Source organism: Bos javanicus, chromosome 4 (genome assembly GCF_032452875.1).
Source record: "Bos javanicus breed banteng chromosome 4, ARS-OSU_banteng_1.0, whole genome shotgun sequence".
Lineage (NCBI taxonomy): Eukaryota > Metazoa > Chordata > Mammalia > Artiodactyla > Bovidae > Bos > Bos javanicus.
The window spans coordinates 16693799-16719758 of NC_083871.1; the positions used below are offsets into that span (position 1 = coordinate 16693799).

The 25960-nt window shown below is 37.2% G+C and overlaps 1 protein-coding gene across 4 annotated transcripts in view; it reads left to right on the forward strand.

The window, feature by feature from the left end:
* Positions 1-25960, forward strand: part of GLCCI1 (glucocorticoid induced 1) — a 107255-nt gene that overhangs the window by 69778 nt on the left and 11517 nt on the right. For 2 of the 4 annotated variants that reach the window (XM_061413536.1, XM_061413540.1), the window contains exons 4-6: positions 8108-8224; positions 13935-14087; positions 18489-18699. In XM_061413536.1, the coding sequence (XP_061269520.1) occupies positions 8108-8224; positions 13935-14087; positions 18489-18699 (481 nt within the window). The remainder of the gene's footprint in view (positions 1-8107; positions 8225-13934; positions 14088-18488; positions 18700-25960) is intronic. The other 2 variants (XM_061413538.1, XM_061413537.1) reach the window with 2 other exon arrangements.

Consider the following 25960-nt stretch of genomic DNA (forward strand, 5'->3'; position numbering starts at 1 on the left):
GGTAGTGTTGTATTAGTTGCTCAGTCGTGTCTGACTCTGTGACACCATGAACTGTAGGTCTCCAGCCTCCTCTATCCATGGGATTCTCCAGGCAAGAATATTGGAGTGGGTAGCCATGCCCTCCTCCAGGGGATCTTCCTGACCCAGGGATCAAACCCATGTCTCCTGCACTGCAGGCAGATTCTTAGCATCTGAACCACCAGGGAAGGCCTATGGGGAGATAAGGGGAACAGAAATGTTCCTACTTGCTGGTACTGTTATAAGGTACCTTTCTATTGCCTGGTCTTGACAGATTTTTGAAACTGACTTTCTTTTGAAATTTCTTGGGTTCTTTGGACATCTCTTGTTGCTGAATCTCTTTCCTATGATTCTAGCTTACTTTCTCCTAAGACTCTAGAATTCTAGAAATAATGTTCAGTTTCTCCAGTGTTGAGCTCTGTTTACCCTTTGGGGTAGCCCTCCTAGGTAGAACCTAAGCCAGCCCTCCATTGGGACTCTCACTTTCAGATTTCCCAGATGGTTACTGAGAAACTCGCACGTTTAAAAAATCTGATTAATATCCGGGAGTTGAGGCTGACTCTGATGCAACAGTAAATCTCCATCATCCTAGCTCAGCATTATCGGTATCAGGAGTGGGAGTCAGATTCCAGTCTGTCGTGTCCTTTTATCTGTGAGGAGCAATCAGTCTTTCCAAGATGTTCCATTAAAACTCCTTTCTCTTCATTTGAGGCAGAAGAGGAAATACACTGGTTCACATCTTGGATTTTATTTTTTCTATTGATAGCCTAATAAGTTAACCTTTTACTAGTTCATGGACACTAGCAGAAGCCATGAGGCTCATGGTTTAGAGATAATGGACTTTATTATTCACAGCATAGCAAGTAACAAGACTATTGAGTTTGCATTAGTTCCTGTAAACCCCAGTGGGGTGATGGAGAGGGTCTGAGTGGATGCCTGCACAAATAATAGATCACATTACAGGAGAGAAACAGAACTTGGAGAATCCACTGTTTTTATATTAATAGTAAGGAGTAAGTAAACCTATCTTTATCCCAGAGGGTGACATTCCCAGAGTATAAATAATATTACTATATTCGTTGTTTTGACTCTTTTACATTGTTTCTGACTTTGATAAAGATAAGTTAAAAAAGTGAGTATTTTTAAGTTCTTCAGTTGATATAAGAAAAAAATCATAGGTTGCTTCTTTATCTCATCAATAAGCTCTCTTACTGCTTGGGATAGTTTTTCTCTAAGTGAAATGATTAGGGACATTTCTTGTTTCTGATCAAATAGTGATTAACAAATATTGTTGGGGTCTTTCTTTTTTCAGTAAGAAAAATAAAAGTTTCCTCATACTCATTACTAAGAGTATAACTGCCCTAATGTTCTGTTAACTTTTGCTATTTAAAAAGAATTGTTTTATCATACCATACTAGAGGAAAATAATTGCAGTAATATTTTCTCTGGACCTAAAAGACAACATTCTGAAGAATTTCTATTTAATTATGTGGTAAAACCTTAAAAGCACAAATACTCATCCAGTAAGTAAATTCTGAGTTCAAATTATATTGAATTGTAAAGATGTCATATTTTCATTATTTAAAATTGAACCAATAAAAATGGTGTTTAGGGTCATCAAACTGCTTACTGAAAAAGAACTGTATCAGTAAGTTATTATGTAGTCAGTTAATTGCTACATCAAATTTTTGTTGCTACATCAAATTTTTGTTCATCTTTACTGCAATTTCACATCTTGCAATATCTCTAGCATTAAGAAAGGAAGTTACTTTGCGAAGTGGTTGCGATTATGAGCCAATACACAGCGAGGTATTAGTGGTTATTTGTGAACACTAATGTAGTACTACTTTCAGCAGCGCTGGTAGCTAATAGAGGTTAGGAACTAAAGGCTAAAGGACTGGGTCTGCCGTTTATTAGTTGTGTTACCTTCAGAATATAAGAGACTCCCGTGTTTCCTTACACGACATTCAGAAGAGTGGCTTATGTATATAACAACTGCAAATATTCTTGCCTTCCATACTTTCACTTAGAATTCTCCTTCTCTTCTCCCTTGGATGCTCAAGAGCCCATGGTTATCCAAAACCATCTCTTCTCCCTAACCTCAGTACTAGTAGACACAAAGGAATCTCTGGGAGGAAGGCACCAATGTGTGTGTTAGTTACTCAGTTGTGTCCCATTATTTGGGAAAGATACTTTACTTTTTAAAGTGCTTCCTCATCTGTAGAGCGGTTACAGTATATCTGTGCAATCTAGTTGTTTTATGAACTTTTTTCTCAATGGTATTATTGTCAGCATTCCTCTATTGGCAGATATACCTTATTGGTAAATAAATTTCTGTATCAAAAACTAAAGTGTCCCAAAGCTAGCTATATCTGTGGAGATAAATCTGTGTTTGGAAATATCTATTTCTTTGTTCTGGGGTGGGGGTTTCTGTGAGTCTGCACGTGGGCAGCATGTGTACCGGTGATGTGTGTGCAGATGACAGCCCCTATTCATATGCGTGTGCTTACACATCTGTGTATTCTTTATAGATGCAGTTTGTACATACATATGCCTCTGTGTGTGCGTTTGGGTATCAGAGGACTGAATAGCCCTGTCCCACTGTCGTCCACCGGGCTCCTCTGTCCATGGAATTCTCCGGGCAAGAATACTGGAGTGGGCTGTCATTCCCTTCTCCCTTCCAGACTGTCTTCCTGACCCAGGGATCCAACCTGGGTCTCCTGCATTACAGGCAGATTCTTTACCATCTGAGCTACCAGGGAAGCCCCAGTTATTTCATTAGCATTTGTCTTTTGGAAAATGAAAGAAAAAAGGAAAACAGCATGATTTGCTCATATTTATGTTAAGTAAAAGTTTTAAATTTTATGTTAGTGTTACAGTAGGTACTGTTGCATTTTAAATTCCTTTGAACACTGTCAAAGGATATAGTATGTAAACTGTTTTCATACTGCAGAACCTTTCTTTTGAGACACTGATCTTTGTAAGCACTCAAGTTTGTCATGTATTCTCTTTTTTCGTATAAAAGGGAATAACAGCTTGAGATTTACAACTTCTCAAGCTATATATTCAGGAAATTTTGTTGGATTAATATCGTTAGTAATTGTTTTTGGTCTTTTAACAGCTCAGCTGTTGTCATTTGTATGTTTTTCTATCTGTCTTACTTTTTATAAGATTCTTTCTCTCCTTGTGAGTTATTAATTTGATTCTTCAGGCAATATAGAATAGTGATTAAAAGAGCAAACTCTGGAATTCCACTTCCCTAAGTTCATGTACTTGTTTCACCACTTAATTGAATGGCTTTCAACAAACTAACCTTCCCGCCCCTCAGTTTCCTCACCTGTAAAGTGAGGATAATAATAGCATTTATCTCGTACGTTTTTATTGAGAAATGAATGAGAACAAAATAGAAAAGATTTCATTTTATAATAATATAAATACGAGTGGCAAAGTGCCGTTTTCCTCGTGTTAATCTAGCTCTCATCTCATTTTTTCCTTTGGATCTTGCTTCCGTTCCTACTGCATCTACTTAGTCTGGTTAAGATTTCTCAATTCCCTGCCTACTATAGAATAGAATTCATTCTGAGAAATATCACCCTCCGTCCCTTCCTTTTCAGTACCTGAGGCAAAAATAATTGACTAGTATTTTGAGGCTTAGAGTTTAGGGTTTTTTTGTTTTTTGGTTTTTTTTATGTGTTAACAATATGGGAGAACTATCAGGACAAAAATTACAAATAAACAAGGGTGATATGACCAGGTTTCCAAAAATGTACAGTAAAATATGTTCCCAGTTCTTAGATTTTAAGTGGGACCAGTCTCTGATTTTTCTTTATCTAATTCCACAAATATTTTAGTCATTTCTTAGTGAATATTTATGATACTTCTTCTCCCTACAATTATTATTTCTTCTTTGTGACCTCGGGGTTTATTCTCTAACTTTTTAAAATGTCAGAGTACATGTGCTTAAGATCCCTTTCATGTTTAGAGAATGCTCCTCTCTCCTTCCCTCTTAATTTTTTTTAAGTTTTATTGAGATATAATTGACATATAACATCATACAAGTTTACGGGATATGCAGCATAACAATTTGATATATGTATATATTGTAAAGTGTACCACAAGAAGGTTAGTAAACACATCTATCACCTCATAATTTTATAATTTTTGTATGTGTAGATAGGAACTTTTTAGATCTATTCTCATAGAAACTGTCAAATATACAATAGAGTGTTATTAACTACAGTCACTATGCTATCCATTACACTCCAAAATTTACTCATCTTATAACTGGATGCTTGTATACTTTGACCGTTCTCACCCATTTTCTGCCCCTGGCAACCAGGAAGCTGTTCTCTGAGTTGTTTTGTTGTTGTTGTTGTTTATTTTCAGAGTGAGCTCATACAGTATTTAACTTTCTTTGTCTGACTTATTTCACTTAGTATAATCCCCTCAAGGTCCATTCTTAATTTTTTCTTAAGCATTGCTAATGAATATTTAGAAACACAAGTAAGATTCATCTATAGTTTAAGAAATCCAGTTAGTATAACTCAGGGTTCCCTTTATAAAGGAAGGTTGTATGCAAGTTTCACTGTAGTAACCAGGGTGAATCGGAGAAGGCAGTGGCACCCCACTCCAGTACTCTTGCCTGGAAAATCCCATGGACGGAGGAGCCTGGAAGGCTGCAGTCTGTGGGGTCGCTGAGGGTCAGACACGACTTCACTTTCACTTTCACTTTTCACTTTCATGCATTGGAGAAGGAAATGGCAACCCACTCCAGTGTTCTTGCCTGGAGAATCCCAGGGACGGGGGAGCTTGGTGGGCTGCTGTCTCTGGGGTTGCACAGAGTCGGACACGACTGAAGCGACTTAGCAGCAGCAACCAGGGTGAATAGACTCACTGAAGTGAGAACCAAGAGCTTTGTGCGATACATTGGAACGTGAGATTGACTAGAGAGGGTGCCTTAGGCAGGAGGGTGTGTATGACTAGATCGGAAATTACAACTTCCTCAGCCCCTTCCTGAGGCTTCCCTGGTAGCTCAGATGGTAAAGAATCTGCCTGCAGTGCAGGAGACTTGGGTTCAATCCCTGGGTTGGGACGATCCCCTGGAGAAGGGAATGGCAGCCCACTACAGTATTTGTGCCTGGAGAATTCCATGGACAGAAGAGCTTGGCGGGCTACAGCCTATGGGGTCCCAAATAATGGGACACAACTGAGTAACTAACACACACATTGGTGCCTTCCTCCCAGAGATTCCTTTGTGTCTACTAGTACTGAGGTTAGGGAGAAGAGATGGTTTTGGATAACCATGGGCTCTTGAGCATCCAAGGGAGAAGAGAAGGAGAATTCTAAGTGAAAGTATGGAAGGCAAGAATATTTGCAGTTGTTATATACATAAGCCACTCTTCTGAATGTCGTGTAAGGAAACACGGGAGTCTCTTATATTCTGAAGCAAAGGAAGATTTATTATACCCTGCTTTCATTCTACATGGTTCCTGAGTAAGAGTTGTAATGTTTTGATTATATATCTAGTAAGATGGGCTTTCCTTTTACTCTAATCTCTAATTTGTAAACAAAAGCATAACTATGTTATAATCCAGAGATAAACAGTATTATGTGGAAACTATAAGGTTGCATAGTCTAAGTTGGTATTCCAAGCAAAGTAGGGTGTGTATCATTATGTTAAAGAGTGGTATGTTAAAGAAAAAAACTTCTGGTTTATTATGATATCTCAAAGCCCTTTAAAAAGAGAGTGATTAGGATTGATCAGTTTTCAGATTATTTTTATTTATTTTTTTAAAGATTATTTTAAAAATGAAAAAGTACACACTGCTTTGATTAATCTGTAAGCATTATGGGCTCTTTTCTACAAGCTCTTTAAAAAGCCAGTTTTGAAACACCACTGCTGCTAAGTCACTTTAGTCGTGTCCGACTCTGTGCGACCCCATAGACAGCAGCCCACCAGGCACCCCCATCCCTGGGATTCTCCGGGCAGAAACACTGGAGTGGGTTGCCATTTCCTTCTCCAGTGCGTGAAAGTGAAGTCGCTCAGTCATGTCTGACTCTTCATGACCCCATGAACTGCATCCTACCAGGCTCCTCCGTCCATGGGATTTTCCAGGCAAGAGTACATTGCCTTCTCCATGAAACACCACTAAAACATCATTAATACTCAGAAAACACTTAATTTTATACCCCTGTCCTAATGAAATAACTTGTACAATTTGAAATTCTATTTATCTTTTATCATAGTCTGGCTTGATTTATAATGATTACCAACTAATTTTGATTCCTTTTCTCATGAAAATTAATATTCTCTAGAAGAAAATGATGTCATTTCAACAGAGAGCAAGGAACACAAATATTAACACAGATAATCTCATTTGTATACCTTTGTAAGGAAATCGTATGTGATGTCCTTAAAGCTACAAAGAGTTTCAAAACACTAGAGGAGACTAAGGATCTTACTTAAAATGAAAAATATAGATTTTCTTTTAGGTTCTCTATTTTCTTCCATGCTGATTCTCTTCTGTTTGCCACAGGTAAAAATAAATTTTCCCAGCAACCCATATGCTTTTCCCCTTGAACATTTATAGGCTTTAATAGCAACTGTCTATTTTGCTTTTTATTGCCATGGTTATTCAAGGTAAGCATTTTGCTAACATCTCTTAGAGAAAATCAATATATTTTACAGACTTTACTTTGTATTGGCACTTTGCCTTGTAAGTAACATAAAATTGGGCTCATTGTAGGTGTTCAAGGAGTACCTACTAATTGATTCATGTCATCATCTACAAGGAAAATATTAAGTAACTTGCCCCAAATTGCTAATGATTCCCTTTGAAAATGCTCAAGTTTTCCTCCTGGTCTGGCACAGTTTAAGACGATTGTATAGCACCTAAAATATATTAATAGTTTGATGAATTCCAAGCCATATTATAGAAATGACTTTTCTCTTAAGCCTTGGAGTATTACTGTTCCATTTAGGAAAATACCTAAGTTATATTTGTTTTTAAATATATGTCACTATAGCCAAGTGTCTGTCAGTGAATAAGTGGATAAAGATGTGGCATATATATTCAGCAATGAGGAAGAAGGAAATCCTGCCTTTGTAAACAATATAGATGAACCTTGAGGGCATTATGCTAAGTGAAGTAAATCAGTTAGAGAAAGACAAATATGGTATGGTATCACTTCTTTGTGATACCAGAGAAGAAAAGCCAAACTCAAAGAAACTGAGGGTTGAGTGGTGGTTGCTAGCGACTGAAGGGGAAAGGAAATGGGGAGTAGCCACAGGGTGCACACTTTCAGTTACAAGATGGATGAGTTCTGGGGACCTAAAGTATAGAATTTTGATTACAGTTAGTAATAGTGTTATTACTTCAAAGCTGCTAAGAGAATAAATCTCAAATTATGTAATGGGGTAGAGCTATTATGCTATAGTAGCATCATTCTGCAATATACAATAGCATGAAATCAACATGTTGTACACCTTAACTTACACAATGTTACATGTCACTTATATCTCAAAAAAGCTGGAAAATAAAAATTTTGTGACTAAAAGTAATATATAGTAAGATGTTAAATTCAAGTAACTAATGCTAAATGCCATAAGGATTTACACCATGGGATTTTGTTTTTTTTTAATGTTCAGAAATTAGTATACCAGATCAATTTTGTTTGTATAAGATGAGAACTTAGAAACTAATGTGATCCCTATATATTAAGAGATTGGGTTTGACTTCAATCAGTAGGCATATGAAATACTAGTTTTACACCTTAGAAAAAATGCTTAGAAGGGAAGATGTCTCTGGTGTTACAAAGGTAAAATATGAAATAATCTGGGGAAATTTAGTCAATGTATTTACCAACAACACTATTTAAATTGTATAAGTGAAGCATTTGTAGCACATATTCTTATTTTCAGTGGTTTCAACTATCAAAAATTGGAGAATAAATCATTGTAATGAAATATCTCTTCTTGAAATCTTTGATAAAATTTTTGTTTTTTAATATCCAAACTTAAAAAAATAAATGCTTAAAGCTTGGTATTCACTTTTGTTCTCATCTTCCTTCTCTTTCCCTCTCCCCAAAGCAGATTGCCAAACTGAGGCAGCAACTACAACGTAGTAAGCAGAGCAGTCGGCACAGTAAGGAGAAAGATCGGCAGTCGCCTCTCCATGGCAACCACATAGCCATCAGTCACACTCAGGTAGGCTAACAACTCACTGTCCAGATTGGAATAATTCCTTTCAAAGGGTTCATTGTAAGGAAGAATCCATCCTTTTAGGATTAAAAAAAAAATTAATGTACATCTCTAACTTGATTAAATTACAGTGTTTTTTTTATAAAAAAATGTTTGTTTTTGTTTTAGCCATATGTATAATCTTTTAATAATAGACATAACAGAGTGTAATGGTCTCAAGGATGATTTATACTGTCCTGGACTGAAATCCTAGCTCATTCACTGACTAAGCAACTCTGGGCATTTTCTTATTTAATCTTCTAATAGTACCTTAACCCATCTATCTCTGTGTCACTTTGTATATTTTACCCCTCTTTACTTATGAAGAAATTGAGAATTAGTGTTTTTGTCCCCCCATCCTGCCAAACTTGTACTGGTAGATCCTATGGAACAAAATTTAGGAAATGATATTCTAAATTTACTTACAAATATTAATGTAAATTTTAGTAAATCAAATATAGTAATATAGCAGAAGCAACCCAAGTTGCATATCAAAAAATTTTTTAATTAGGGGTTTTTCACAAATGTAAGGATGATTCAGCATTAGGAAATGCATTGTTAGTTCATTGCATTAGAAAGTCAAAGCAGATGCTGAATAACACTTGATAAAGACTCAGTATCCATATGTGATAAAAACTTATTTTAAAATAGGATACTTCCTAATGTAACTACCTGCAAATGTGGTGAGATCCTAACAGTAAAGTACTGAAAGTATTTCTGTTAAAAATAAAAGTTAAGTCATAGATGTCTGTAATTATTGATGTTATTTGCTAGTAGTTTAGAGGTTCTAGACAGAGCAGTAAGAAAAAGGAATGTTATCACTATTTGTGATATTGTTGTATATTTAGAAAATTAAAGTGAATTTGTTAAAACTATTAAAACTAATGATAAGATGAAATGGAAAATGGCAATACCAAGTATTGATGAGGATGTGAAACAATCATGACAACTACACATTGCTGGTGGGAACACAAAATGGTACAGCTACTTTGGAAAGAAGTTTGGCATTTTCTGAAGAAGTTAACATACACTGACCATACAGCTCAGGAATTCTACTCTTTGGTATCTGTTCATGAGAAATAAAACATAATGTCTACACAGAGACATCTATATCAATGTTCATGGCAGCAGCATTTATAAAACTCAAAATATGGAAAGCAGCAAATATCCATGAATTGGTGAATAGATAAACAGCACTTCATACATCCATACAGTGTAATACTATTCAGCAGTTTTAAAAAGAAGGAACTGATGGTATTTATGACAACTTGGCTGAATCTCAAAACATCATGCCAGTTAAAGATGTCAGAAGCAAAAGGCTACATTACCTTACATCTTCAAAAAGGCAAAACGTTGCCTTTTTGAAAAGTATTAGAAAAGCTGACTGTAGAAAATCCCTAGAGACATTTTTTTGGATGACAGAAGTTTCTAAAATGTGATTATACTGATAACTGGATGACTGTATACATTTACAAAGCTCAAAGAATTGCATACTTAAAATGGGAGCATTTTATTGTACACCAGTTACACTTCATCAGAGCTGTAAAACCAACATTGCAGACATTTCAAGAGAAAATTCACATATACTTTCCTTTTTTTCTTCTTAATCTGATAGAATTAATATACCATTCATTCTTATTTGTTTATTTCAAGCACCTTTCCTGTATATCTATTGACTTACTGATTAACAAGAAAAGATTTATACACTTGTTCCCAATTTACATTGATTTTTTTGGCATTGTGGTTACGTCTAAAAATAATTATCTTGCTATACATACTGAAATACTTATAGATGAAATATGAAGTCTAGAATGTGTGTTAATTCTCCAAGAAAAAAACCAAGTAGATATTTAGATGAAGTAAGATTAGAGAATGTTAAGTTTTGGAGCTGGATTATGTACACCTATTCTGTTAATTATGATTATAATTTTTCACAATAAAAAGATTGAGAACTTAATAAATGGATAAGATATAAACACATAAAAATCTATTATTTTCTCCTGCACTAGTAAAGGTAAAATATTGTTCCTTCTACTTACAACATTCCTGACACCAAACGCGTGGGGTTTTTTTCATACCAACTAATGAATTCTCTGACTCTCCAGACACCAACCAGGCATCCTACAATTCAGTTACAACACTGACTACCTGCAGTTAGCACCAACCCCACAGATTAAGAACTCCACCCCATGAAACTGCTCCTCGTCAGATGCCAGTTGAAAGTTCCAGGTTGTCATCTGTACTTTTGACCTACCAGTAATAAAGGGATTCTGACAACCCTGTCTTCAGGTTCAGTAACTTGCTGTAAGGAGTCAAAATACTCAGAGAAATACATTTACCTGTTTGTTACAAAGGATATAACGGGTCCATACAGATGAGCAAATTTGGAAAACTCAGCAGTGGCCACAGGACTGGAACAGGGCAATGCCAAAGAATAAACTTCCACACACTTGCACTCATCTCGCATGCTAGCAAAGTAATGCTCAAAATTCTCCAAGCTAGGCTTCAACAGTATGTGAACCAAGAAAGCCCACATATTCAAGCTGGATTTAGAAAAGGCAGAGGAACCAGAGATCAAATTGCCAACAGGCATTGGATCACAGAAAAAGCAAGAGAATTCCAGAAAAACATCTACTTCTGCTTCATTGATTACGCTAAAGCCTTTGACTCTGTGGATCACAACAAACTGTGGAAAATTCTGCAAGAGAGGGAATATCAGACCTTAGGAGGCAGGTCTGATACCTGTCTGTGGTCACCTTACATGCTTCCTGCGGAACCTGTATGCATGTCAGGAAGCAGCAGTTAGAACTGGACATGGACCAATGGACTGGTTCCACATTGGGAAAGGAGAATGACAAGGCTGTATATTGTCACCTGCTTATTTAACTTATATGCAGAGTACCTCATGCAAAATGCTGGGATGGATGAAACACAAGCTGGAATCGAGATTGCAAGGGGAAATATCAATAACCTCAGATATGCAGATGACACCACCCTTATGGCAGAAAGTGAAGAGAACTAAAGAGCCTCTTGATGAAAGTGAAAGAAGAGAGTGAAAAAGCTGGCTTAAAAATCAACATTCAAAAAAGAAAGATCATGGCATCTGGTCCGATCACTTCATGGCAAATAGAAGGGGAAAAAATGGAAATAGTGACAAAGTTTATTTTCTTGGGTTCCAAAATCACTGCAGATAAGGACTGCAGCCATGAAATTAAAAGATGCTTGCTCCTTGGAAGAAAAGCTATGAAATACCTAGATAGCATATTAAAGAGCAGAAGCATTACTTTGCCAACAAAGGTCCATCTAGTCAAAGCTATGGTTTTTCCAGTAGTCGTGTATGGATGTGAGGTTGGACCATAAAGGAGGCTGAGTGCCAAAGAATTGATGCTTTTGACTGCATCAAATTGGACTGCAAAGAGATCAAACCAGTCAATCCTAAAGGAAGTCAATCCTCAATATTCATTGGAAGGATTGATGCTGAAGCTCCAATACTTTGGCCCATGATGCGAAGAGCCGACTCATTAGAAAAGACCCTGATGCTGGGAAAGACTGAAGGCAGGAGGAGAAGGGGACAAAGGACAAGACTGTTGGATGACATCACTGACTCAATGGACATGAGTTTGAGCAAGCTCCAGCAGATGGTGAAGGACAGGGGAGCCTGCTGTGCTGCAGTCCACGCGGTTGCAAAGAGTCAGACATGACTGAGTGACTGAACAACAAAATGAACAGCAGGATGAGGAGGTTCACAGGGCAAAGTCTGGCGGTAACTCACATGTAAGAATTTCTGCTGACATGGAGTTGGTGTGCACCGCCCTTGCGGTACATGGATATATGTTCACCAACCTGGAAACTCTGACCCACAGTGCTGGGATTTTTGGAGGCTTCATCACACAGGCATGCTCCCTCTCCTCTCACCAGAGGTGGGACTGGAAGTTCCAAGCTTCCAGGCATGGGTTCTTTTTAGTGACCAGCACCCCATTCTGAACCTATTCAGGAACCCACTAAGAGTCACCTCATTACAACGAAAGACTCTTGGTCCTATCACTTAGGAAATTCCAAGGGGTTTAGGAGCTGTCAGGATTGGTGTCAGAAACCAAATATCTGAACAAAAGATGCTCCTAATGCCCCCATCCTTCAGGAGATTACAAGAATTCAGGAACTTTGTGTCAGGAACCAGGGGCAGAAACCAAATACATATTTCTTATTATGTTACAACTAGAAACAGCATGTTAGTATATATCTGGTGAAAAATATAAAATGCCCAGAATTAAACTTAAAAGAAATATGCAAACTTTAAGACCTTATTGAGGATATGAAATATAAAATAGAGATAAATGGGAAGTCATTCATACATGGGAGGACTCAGTATTTTTCAAATAGTCATTTGTCCAAAGTTAATGTATGAATTGAGTTCCAGTGGAAATGTAAAAGGAATTTTTTTTATTACTTTAAAAGTTATTTTCAATGTTAATGTGGAAAAGTAATGTCAGTTAAAAAGAAAATTTGAAAAGGCTTTCCCTACTGGATACCAGAATGCAAAATGTAATTGTTGTAAAATTATAGCAGTTAAAGTGGATCTCTGAATAGAGATTGTCAGATAACACGTTAAGGAAATCAAATGTAGAATCCAAAGAGAAATGTTGGGGCAGTTTTATTACCATGTGGGAAAAAATACTACTTCATAACATATAGAAAAATAAATCAAGATAGGTTAAGTATTTAAATATGAAAAACCATGAAAGTACTGGAAGAAAGATATTTCATACTAAAGTAAACAGCAAATGGATGACAAAGAGTTACAACTTCAATATGAAAAAAGCTCATATGTTAATATAAGACAAAGGACATTTGCAGGCAGCAATTCACAAATGGCAGGAGCATAGCATGTGTGGGAAATATTCATTTAATCAGTGCCTAGCTGTCTACTTCATTGTGAATCATATGTATCAACTTTAACCATTCAGATTAAGGTACAGACCATATTATTTTTCTTTTTTCCTTGTTCATGTTTATGTTTTTAACTTCCTTTGTGTTAAGTTCCTTGAGAATCAACAGGCTTGACTTCCACTTTATGGTACCTCCCACAGGACAGCTATGAGGGGTATTAATTTTTACAAGTCCTCCAAAGGACTTTTGAAAACAGCCTTAAAGCTGTTAAGTGAGTGTTGTAGAACTTATCATGATATTGTTGCCATACTACTTAGTAATCCAAAAGGTTTTCTTAAATTGTGGATAAAGTATAAATGAAAAATACTAGATGGGGATTGTCACAGTGTGGGGAACAAATCGTTTAAACACGCACACACGTAAGCATAGAGCAGAGCTGAAGAGTCACATGGTATACTCAGTTTACATGATTTCAACTGTGCTTTTTCAGTAAAAACAGAAAAATGAATGAAAAAACAGTACAGAGGATTCTGTCTGATATTCTGCTGAAAAAATGTATACAGTTTACAATTATAGCTTTACACTTCCATAAAGGGTTATTTTGACTCTGTAATTTTTACCTTCTTACTTTGGAACCTAAATTGCTGTATGTGTACCTGAATTTATATTGTTATCTGAAATGTCAAAATAACTGCTCACTGAGTTTCTGTTTTAAGATTTACCTTGCTTTTTAGTTCATAATTTCTTCATCCATAAATAATTCGATGCCACCTTACCTTGTGTTTTGTAGGCTACCGGATCAAGATCAGTCCCTATGCCGCTGTCAAATATATCTGTGCCAAAATCATCTGTTTCACGTGTGCCCTGCAATGTAGAAGGAATAAGTCCCGAATTAGAAAAGGTATTCATTAAAGAAAATAATGGGAAGGAGGATGTGTCCAAGGTAAGGGTATATGGGATATTTGAATCCCTTTTTTCTTTAATACTGTGAACTATCTCAGTCTTTTTTGTTACAGCTTTATTAGATATAATTCAAATACCGTACAGTTTACCCATTAAAAGTGTACAGTGGTTTTTGCATGTTCACAGTTACACAGTCAATACCACAATCAACTTTACAGCTTTTTCATCACCCCCAAAAGAAACTCCGTACTTTTCAGCAGTCATCTCTTCCTTTTCCTCCAGTGAGACAACCACGAACGTACTTGGTCTGTGAGTTGGCCTGTTCTAGATATTTCATGTAAAGGTAGACATGCAATACAGGGCCCTTGTATCAGGCCTTTTTCACTCAGACTAATGTTTTTAAGGCTGAACTAAGGTTCATTTATAGTGTAGCATGTATCTGTACTTTTATTCCTTTTTACTGCCAAATAATATTCGCTCATACAGATTTTATTATCCAGTCATTAATTGATGAACATTTGTATTATTTCTACTTTCTGTCTGTTAAAAATAATGCTGCTGTGAAAAAAACCTTCATATACAAGTTTTTGGGTGAACGTGATATTTTCATGTCTCTTGAGTACATACCTAGAAGTGGAATTGCTAGTATGGTGACTCTTTGATTAATCTTTTGAGAAACTGCCAGATTGTTTTCCAAAGTTGCCACTCTGTTTCATTTTACATCCCCACCAGCAGTGTATGAAAGTTCCGATTTCTCCATCTAAAGCAACTTATAATTACCTTTTTTATTATAGCCATTCTGATGGGTGTGAAGTGGTACCTCATTATGGTGTTGACCACTGTATATCTTCTTTGGAAAACTGTCTATTTAGATCATTTGCCCCATGTCAAAATTAGGTTGTCTTTTTACTATTGAAATGTAAAAAGTCTAAAGTTCTTACTTTCTAGATAAGAAGTCCTTATTAGAGGATTTGAAAATACCTCCCATTCTGTGGGTTGTCCTTTTCACTGTTCATATCTAAGAAAATATTGCCTAATCTAAGGTCACAATGATTTAGTCTTGTGTTTTCCTCTTAGGCTTTTATGGTGTTAGTTTTCACATATATTTAAGTCTTGCATCCATTTGAATTAATCAAAAATACTTTATAAACTATCTCTGTCCCAGAATAGAAATCTGGACACTCCTGCACATGAACCTATATTTGACCACATTTTAAAGGTATATTCAACAAAAGAAAACATCAAGTAGCTTTTGGCTTAATTATCTCTCTGATGGTTTTTTAGAACTAAAATATGATTTATGTCAAATGTGTATCTGATTCCTTCAAATAATATGTAGGTTTTAAACACTGATTTAGAGTTCATCTCAAAATTCACATAATTTTATATTTATAAAATTGATTGAAAAAACCTTTTTCCAACTTTCAATATTGCTTAGCAAATATGAGCACTAATCATAATTTATTGTATATTCTTCCAGATATGTGCCTGTATGCCAATATATGTTGAATCATTATATGAATGTACCATAATTTAAAAGTCCCCTACTGGTGGACATTTAGACTGTTGTCAATTTTTGTTGTCATAAGCAGTGCTTTAGAAAACACGGTGTGCTCTTGGCAGACAATTTCCAGGCAGTGAAATTGCTAGGTCAGAGCATTTGCACATTTTAAATTTTGATTAATATTGCTAAAATTACCATCCCAAAAGGTTGTGCCATTTTACTCTCCCTAAGAGTTAAATTTTTACGTTATATTTATTAGGCCAGAAAGGAACCCTTTAGAAATTGTGCTCTTAGCTTAGCTGTGCATACCATTAAAATGTTTCCTTTATACATTATGTGACATTCAAGAACAGTAATGTAAGGAGGTAAAACTGGTCTAATTTTTTCAGGATGAGATAATCAGTCACATTTGCTAATTCTTTAAGAACTGCTAAGCAAAACTATATTAGAAAATTAAATATACTCATGTAATTCTGATTTTAAATAAGTCATATTCTAATTTCACAGTAGATATTTCAGAATTACTTTGGGGTAACCTACATAGTAATAACTAAAATATTAAGAATTTTTAGATTTATGATTAAGCATGCCTCAAAGTTTTAATAAATCAAAATGTTATCATTTTGGCAGACGAGCCTGCCAGTAGCTTCCTAAGTATATAAATGTTCTCCGGTTCAGTTCAGTTCAGTCGCTCAGTCATGTCCGACTCTTTGCGACCCCATGAATCGCAGCACGCCAGGCCTCCCTGTCCATCACCAACTCCCAGAGTTCACTCAGACTCACGTCCATCGAGTCAGTGATGCCATCCAGACCTCTCATCCTCTGTCATCCCCTTCTCCTCCTGCCCCCAATCCCTCCCAGCATCAGAGTCTTTTCTAATGAGTCAGCTCTTCGCATGAGGTGGCCAGAGTCCTGGAGTTTCAGCTTTAGCATCATTCCTTCCAAAGAAATCCCAGGGCTGATCTCCTTCAGAATGGACTGGTTGGATCTCCCTACAGTCCAAGGGACTCTCAAGAGTCTTCTCCAACACCACAGTTCAAAAACATCAGTTCTTTGGTGCTCAGCTTTCTTCACAGTCCAACTCTCACATCCATACGTGACCACAGGAAGAACCATAGCCTTGACTAGACGGACCTTTGTTCTAAGCCTTTATAATTTCCATCATTATTTTGTGTAAATATGTAAACCTCTAAAATCTGTCTTGTTATTCTAATTCTCTGAACCCTCTCCCCAACAAAACAGAAGTTGGTTAAGGAAATTGGTATATATATTATCCAGTTACAGATTCAGAAGTGGGACTACAGAAAAATTGTGTTTATCAAATAGGACATGAATAAAAGATAACTCAGGTTCTTAAACTTTTTAAATTACAAATTGATACATTATTATTTTACTGATTACCAATATTGACATTTTATTAAAGTAAGATTTTTGTCGACTTAAACATACAAATTTTAAGAAAGATCTCTGTCATAAAGGCCTCATGTATTTTCCAAAATGATCTTTCCTGATGGATTGTTCTGAGAAACTCCCACATCTATCATATAATCTTGTCAAAAAAAAAAAAACAAAAACCCTGCACCAGTGATTTCTTAGAATTTAGTGCAGAGTTGTAATTAAAATCTAAATTTAGTTAAGTAAAAGAAAATAATGTAATAAAATAATTATTTTCTTAGCATTTGACCAAGTAAATTAATATATCTTTGGGAATATTTCTTTCCTAAGTTGGAAAATTTTACTTTTGTTATTTGTTACAAAATGAATTAATGTTCCATAAGTGACTATATTCTTTATAGTAGCATGGTCATTGTCAGGTTGTAAAGATGGTATAGTTTTGGTTTAGCAACTTTGCATAGATAAATGAAGTTTTCATTTTAGGTTTTGGCCTTTACTTGTTACAGAAAAAACTGATACTCTTTGAGTCTCATGTTGTACCTTAATTCATTTTCCATCTGACAAATGTTCCTAAATCTAAAATCTCTGAAATGTTTCTAAAATCTCTGAAATGACAAACCTCAGGATTGATAGCCTGTAAATAGTGAAAATAAGTTGTAAATAAACTAAGCATATACTGGTTCTTTTTTCCCAGCATTTCATCCTTGTCTATATAACAACAAAAATACTGTAAATGGTTAATATATACATTGTATTTGTTGACCTCACTTTGTTAGCTTGCTGATGAGTAAGATACGTCTTTACAGCAGAAGCAGAGTAGAAAGAGTCAGAAGCTCTGATGCCATTTAAATGATCATGTCAGCAGGAGCTCTATAAGTTCTTTATTGGTGAAGATACTGTACTGATGAGGTCTAGGGTCTTCTTAGGTTGAAAATACATGATTCATATATGAGTCTACAATTATAATTTCATTTCTGTTTATTTTTGTCACTCAGAACAATGCATTAGAACTAGGCAAAATCCATTAGTAGTCCTACTCAGTTGGATACCAAATTAGTAGAATTGTTTAGTTATATTAGTATCCTCCATTCAGTTCTACTAGAATAAGTCTGTTTACTAGACACTTTGGGTAACCTGCAAAACCTGTTCCTGGCTTGTAAAAGGAAAAAAAGAAAAAATGAAAAATGGAAATCCATACCTGTGAATATGAGATTTCTCTTTTCTTATTAGCAAGTCAAAGTGGTTTCTGGAGCAGTTTGACTAATTCTTTGGATAAATGTTTATTGAGTGTCTGCTGTCTGCCAGGCACAGTTAGGATCCAGTGTTAAAAGACGCCCCTGTCCTAGAGGAGTATTCCTGGGAGTACTGACCTAAAGGTAACTGGCAGAAAGGATGACCTAAGATAGGTATCTTTATTCTCTGAAGAATCAGCTATGCTGGCAATAATAGTGAAAAGTGAAATCAAAAGAAACAGCATGTGCTTTCTGTACGGATGAAGTGTATGAACCGTCACTGACTGTGTGACGGTTGCTGCTCTTCCAGCCTTTGGACATCCCCGATGGTCGGAGAGCCCCCCTCCCTGCTCACTACCGGAGCAGCAGCACTCGAAGCATCGACACACAGACGCCCTCTGTGCAGGAGCGCAGCAGCAGCTGCAGCAGTCACTCACCCTGTGTCTCTCCCTTCTGTCCCCCGGAATCCCAGGACGGCAGCCCCTGCTCAACAGAAGATTTACTCTATGATCGTGATAAAGGTGAGGATGGGATCATCCACTTAGGTAGCGGGTGTGTTACAGGGCCTTGCTCATTATACTTCCTTTGTCTTAGACCATTACATCACCTTTTTTCTTTTGTTGAATGGTGGGACTGTAAAGGATCGGTGGATCTAGGTTTGTTTGTTCATTGGTTTCACGTACCCCCTTCTTTGTGACTTTCGCAAACATCTTCCATAAATGTGTCAGAGGAGCACAGCGCGTGGTTCTAACAGTTAATGAAAGCTATAAAATGAGTGTGGACAGCTTCACATAATACAACACACAGTTTTTTCCTCGGTATTGTCCAGAGTTAAGGATGGTTATGGTAGACTTTAGGGTTCTCGTGCCTGAGGTTAGATGTCCTAATAAGATTAATTTGAAAGGAAATAATTTCTAAAAATGCTGTTGGAAAATGAGGATATTTTTAACCAAGTAAGATAAAGTTTAACAAGTACCTGCAGCACATCACAGATTATATTATGGTATATAGATGAATTATTAACACCAATAAGAGTGCAGAACCCGTGGGGCTTATTGCCTGTCAGGCCCTCACCACCCGTGTCCTCCTGTCCTCAGTCAGGCCCTCACCGCCTGTGTCCTCCTGTCCTCAGTCAGGCCCTCACCACCCGTGTCCTCCTGTCCTCAGTCAGGCCCTCACCACCTGTGTCCTCCTGTCCTCAGTCAGGCCCTCACCACCTGTGTCCTCCTGTCCTCAGTCAGGCCCTCAGTGCCCGTGTCCTCCGGTCCTCAGTCAGGCCTCAGCGCCCATGTCCTCCTGTCCTCAGTCAGGCCCTCACCACCTGTGTCCTCCTGTCCTCAGTCAGGCCCTCACCGCCTGTGTCCTCCTGTCCTCAGTCAGGCTCTCACTGCCTGTGTCCTCCTGTCAGGCCCTCACCACCTGTGTCCTCCTGTCCTCCTTTTAGGCCCTCACTGCCCGTGTCCTCCTGTCAGGCCCTCACCGCCTGTGTCCTCCTGTCCTCAGTCAGGCTCTCAGCGCCCGTGTCCTCCTGTCCTCAGTCAGGCCCTCAGCGCCTGTGTCCTCCTGTCCTCAGTCAGGCCCTCAGCGCCCGTGTCCTCCTGTCAGGCCCTCACTGCCTGTGTCCTCCTGTCAGGCTCTCACTGCCCGTGTCCTCCTGTCCTCGTGTCAGGCACTTAACTGCCAGTGTTCACTCTCTTTTTTCAGTTTCTGGACCCTGAGTCACAGACAGTCCCAAAGACTGCCCAACCGCCACCTTCCTAGCTACTTACAAAGGAATACTGCACTTCCTCTGTAACACATTTACTGCTTGTCACCACAGAAAAACAGATCATAGGCAACAAAATTTTAAAAACATGAAAAAAATAAAGTTTACTAAATCTTACAGGATTTTATGGGCCTTGTCCTGGCTTGACCCCCAGTCCCCTCATTTTGTTTTGAGATATTAATGCATTTAAAGTGCCCAAATATTAAGTGCTAAGCCCCCTGAAGTTTTACACGTTTGCACTCATGCAGCTACCTCTTGGGATCAAGATACAGAACATATTTTGCATCCCAGAAGGCTCCTTAGCTCCCTTTCCAAAAAGAATCCTTCTGCTCTCCGCCTGGAAGTAACCACTGTTCTCTTCTCCATCACTGTAGCCTAATTTTTCCCCATTACTGGATTTCACAGAAATGAAATGATGCAGTCTGTGTTCTTTTGGTCTGGCTTGTTTCAGTCATCATTATACCTGACTCTCTGCTTAGATTTTAGAGGGAAGCTCCCTTGGACTTCGTCGTCTGCTTTTATTTCTGTGGGTGGATATCAGTGCTTCTCCATTTTCATTTCACCCTTGCCTTACTGGAAACCTTGGAGTTCTCTTCCTCCATTAAGAATGTATTGAAAGCAGAACCTTAGTTAGGCATCTCTCTGCTTCAACTGGAATGTCTGTTTCAAAGAATGTCAGACTAGGGAACTTCCAATACACTAAGGTGTCCTACCACAGCAGACACTTGAATCAATTCCTCACATTTTTAATATGGATGTTTCATAATAAACAAGAAGACACCTTGCTTGTAGTAGCAGGGTTTGTTTTGAAGGTTAATAGTCATATCTTGTTTTAGGATGCACAGGTGATAAATGGTAAAGCAAATATTGTTTGATTGATTCCAAAACCTGTATTTTTTGTTATACCAGTAAAAAGGATAACTGCAGATCACTTTTGCTACTTATTAGCACTTGTAGTTGGGTTAAAAGGAAAAGTAAAAATAACAGTGATATAAGGCTAGGCAGTAAATTCTGGACTTTTTTTTTCTTCTAAGTATAATCCTATGGGTAATTGAGATGCTGAACCTAAAGGGAGATGTATTAGGAAATTGATAGGTGAGTTCCATTTTGGTTTGCTGTTTGTGAGCTTGCCTTCCCGGCCTCTATGGGAGTGTATCCGATGAGGCAGTCTCACAGCCACTTAGAACCACATTCTCTTTATTTATCTGTTCATGGACACATAGGTTGTCCCCATGATTTGGATATTGTGAATAACACCACAGTGAGCATATATCTCTCTGAAATAGTATAATAAATCTGAATTCTGACGATTTTTTAGGGAAGTTAGACTTTTTCCTAAGACTTTGCCTTTGGTCGTATATAGTTTTTCTATACCCTTTTATTCTTTTTACCAGATACCTGCCTGTTAATGTTCTGTTCCTCTTGTGTTTTTTTGTTTCTTTTTTAAATGTAAAATAAGAACATTGGTTCAGATCATCTCTAAGGCCAACAGTTTTTTAAAAAAAATTATTTTCTTAGTAAAACAGGGTAATAATACTTGTTTTATACTTCATACCACTGTTGGGGTTAAATGAGATATTGGAACAAAGTGCTTAGCACAACTCCTGGTATGTAGTAAACATTGAATAAATAGTGTTGGGTGTGACTAATAGTCATTTTTTAAAAAATTTCTTTAGAAACTAAGGAGATTGCAGAATCATTTAAGACACATTTCCATTTTCTACAAAACTACCTCAGTTTAGAAATTTAAGACCTCATGACATAAGTTTCTTAATATACTTACCAATGTAGCTTTGAGGCATTACTTTGTAATTAAGATCAAGTTTATAGTACTGTTTTCTGGAAAACTGTGTGACCTATTATAATGTTCAGTTTCTAGTTCTCAAATCAACTACCTTCTTTGTGAAGGAAAATTAAAAAGCATCTCTCTTACATACATATGTATATGTGTCTGTATCATACATACACATGTATTTTAGGATTGGGAGTGGAGGTTTATGTATTTCAGCTGAGTTTATGCTTCTGGTTTATTCAAGATACGTTTCTTAGGCATCTACCGTATGTCAGGCACTGTACTGCACAGTGGGAAATAGAGAAGAGGAAGATGTGATACCTATTTTTAAGAGGTTTATACTCTAATAAGGATTAATAGTAATGTTAAAAAATAATACACTATTACACAAGTGTATTCAGAATACTAAAGGGACAAAGGAGAGGGAGTTGTCAGTTTTGCAGTTTCTGAAACTTACATAGTTAAGTCATTCAAACTATAGAATAATCTCTAACTCATTGCTTCCCTATGAACAGCCCAATGTTTTTTACAATACTAATTCTAGCTTATAATTTTCACTTTTCCACAGTAAAGCTTAAATTGATCTTTTGTTTTATATTTATTTCCTGTAAAGAAAAAAGGGAAGCTATAGATTTCTAAGAGGTTTGGATTGATTTGGAGCACCTACCTTTTCTGAAGTTGCTGTTGTGGAATAGCTAGGTTAGACATCCAGAATTGGCATGCTCCCAGGGGAGAGGGATAGGCATGTGAGTTTATTGCTCTAATGAGAGATGGGCTGGTGTGATTATTTTTCTAGTGTTCATCTGCTATATACTTATCCTTTTCCTGACTTTGTTATTTCTGCTTATCCCTAACATCTGTTTTTCTCCATGACACATGTATACTTTGAGACCTATAAAATAATTTTAGTTGATTAGCATGTTGGTTTTTCTTTGGTTCTTTCAATTGCAGTGCCAGGACAAAAACACTCTATTAAGAAAAGTCTAGCCTTTAAGAGACTATTTTCAGGTTTTATTTTTTTGAGTTGGGTGGTTTTTGGACAGATTTTTCCAGTGACTTAAAGGGTGAAGGCAGCCAGCTATCATGTGTAAAGTTGCTTGGCTAACTAACCAAGTAACAGCCACAGGTCTACACAATGATTTCTGTGGAGAATTCAGGGATCCAGAATAAGAGTTCTCATCTTCACATCTCCAGAATATATCCTATGGTTAGTTAGCCTAAATTCTACCTTATCACACCCAAATGCAAGGGAGAAAAACAGTCATTTATATAATGTAAATCGCAGTGTCAAATATTATTTCTTTGAGCAGCTCTGCCAGCTTTCCTTATTGGTACCAAGTCACAAAATCTAGACTTCAGTCTGCCACTTACAGTTGATCTTTGGCACAGTTCACTTAGGCAGTTGTTATAAAATTCTGCAGTTTTGCAAGATATTGTGGAAACATTGATTATTCTAATCATGAAGTCAACTGAACCATTCTACTCAGGCCAGCCACTAAGAGCTGTATTCCAAGATTCCATAAATTGGCTACTTGGAACTGAAACTGGGTTTCCCAACAGGAACAATGTATATCATGTGGATGGAGTTTCCAGGGCCAGTGCACATCAGTCTGTTTAACTTGTACCATGATTTAACTCATTAATATTTCTGAACTGTAGGTATTAGGACTGAGAAGTCCATAGTTGCAGGAAAGAAAGAAACAGTTTTATCTTTTCAGGGTCTAGGGCTGACCCTAGCCAGACTTTTGAAAAAGACTCTCTTTGATGTCTGAGTCCTTTCTATATACATTTTAAACTCTATTTGCAGTCATCTTGAGGGCTCTGTTTCTTAACACTCTTTGGCGTTTGCCCTTAACATACTTTAACCCTCCATCTTCTAGGCAGCCTCATCGGCCAAAATTCGGTGGCACTTTTCTTTGTGGTTTATATTGTGAAAATAGATAACGTTAGATACACTTGTTTTAGCTACCACACCTTGAAAATCACTTCGTTTGAGCCTTGATCTGTTTCTCGATCAAAAGGTTATCCCCACATGATTCTAGGTGCTTATTATCCTAGAAGAACCTCTCCGTGGTAAAATTACAAAGAGTGTAGAACTCTTACCCCCCAAAAGGAGTTATTCTATAGGTTAAAAACTGAACTTTTGGAGAATTACGTCCCTAAGTTCATCTTCTCTGTTTTGCTTTTTCAAGATTGCATCTGAAATTATATATATTCACATTATCTGATGTGTTTAATCATCCAGTAAATGCCTTTCCCCACTCTTTCTGGAATGTTTGCTGCTGCTGCTCAGTCACTTCAGTCGTGTCCGACTCTGTGTGACCCCAGAGATGGCAGCCCACCAGGCTCCCCCGTCCCTGGGATTCTTGGCAATTGCTGTGCTAACTTTCTGTGGATGAGTTACTATTCTTAATTCAAAATTATTAGTAAGTATACAACTCACAGAGAAGGCAATGGCACCCCACTCCAGTACTCTTGCTTGGAAAATCCCATGGACAGAGGAGCCTGGTGGGCTACAGTCCATGGGGTTGCAAAAGACTCGGACACTAGTGAGCATGGATGCATATATAAATTTCACTTAATCTCCAGTTATCTATTTACTATGATATAAGCTCCATCAAGAGCAGGTAACTTTAATTTGCTCATTACTTTATCCTCAACAACTACAGTGCTGCCTATCATTAGTATAGAGTAATGATTAGTGGAGATTTTTTGAGTATTCTTTTTTTTTTTTTTTGCCTATTATACAGAGTGAAGCAAGCCAGAAAGAAAAACACCAATACAGTATACTAATGCATATATATGGAATTTAGAAAGATGGTAACAATAACCCTGTATATGAGTATTCTTTCATGGTATGTCCATTTTTAAAGAATATATTGTTCGCAGTGCCTCAGCCACCCTGGGTCATGGAAGCAACCTAGATGCCCATCAGCAGATGAATGGATAAGTAAGCTGTGGTACATATACACAATGGAGTATTACTCAGCCATTAAAAAGAATACATTTGAATCAGTTCTAATGAGGTGGATGAAACTGGAGCCTATTATACAGAGTGAAGTAAGCCAGAAGGAAAAACACCAATACAGTATACTAACGCATATATATGGAATTTAGAAAGATGGTAACAATAACCCGGTGTACGAGACAGCAAAAGAGACACTGATGTATAGAACAGTCTTATGGACTCTGTGGGAGAGGGAGAGGGTGGGAAGATTTGGGAGAATGGCAATGAAACATGTAAAATATCATGTAGGAAACGAGTTGCCAGTCCAGGTTCGATGCACGATGCTGGATGCTTGGGGCTGGTGCACTGGGACGGCCCAGGGGGATGGTATGGGGAGGAGGAGGGAGGAGGGTTCGGGATGGGGAACACATGTATACCTGTGGCGGATTCATTTTGATATTTGGCAAAGCTAATACAATTATGTAAAGTTTAAAAATAAAATAAAATTAGAAAAAAAAAAAGAATATATTGTTAAAAACAATAGAATCCTTTTAAGTTATTTAATTATATATGTTAGGTTTTTGAATCTTTGGGAAGAGTAGGATAATCCTCCCAGCTACCCAAAAAAAAAGACAGTAAAGAGTAACCACTCTAAGGTTACGCTAACAGTGATGACAGGTCTTTGGTGAGAAAGAAACCATAAAGTTCAGATTTCCTATTGAAATTACAGAAAATAAAGTAACTTTGCTAAAATCTATCTCATCTTATACTCTGATCATGACTAGGGAAAAAACAGGGTATCAAGTAGACTAGAGAAAAGGAGAATCTGTTGAATTTTTTCTTTCTGTTATCTGTTACGTTCCTCTAAGAAGAAATAGGAAGCATTGAAGCCGTTCTTTGCACTGTGCCTTTGTAATAGAAGGCAGACCCAGTAGAGCTGTTGCCTAAGCTCTCAGACCTTAAGTAGAAGCCTAGAATGTTAGATTGGAACTTGATCATCTAGTCTCATGAGGACACTACAGTTGAGATAGATCAAAACAGTGATGCAGATAGCGTGACGATCATGGACTCTGACTCTGCTGCAGCCACTGAATCTCTGCTCTCCCACTGACTAGTTGTGTATCTCTGGGCAAGTCACTCAGGTTCTCTGTATCTTGGTTTTCTGGGAAATGATGGTACTGCCTCATAGGATTGTTATGATGATTAAATGTGCTCAGGTGCCTTTACCTTTTTTATCTCCTGTAATATTACCACAATCCTGTGAGTAGGGACAGTGTC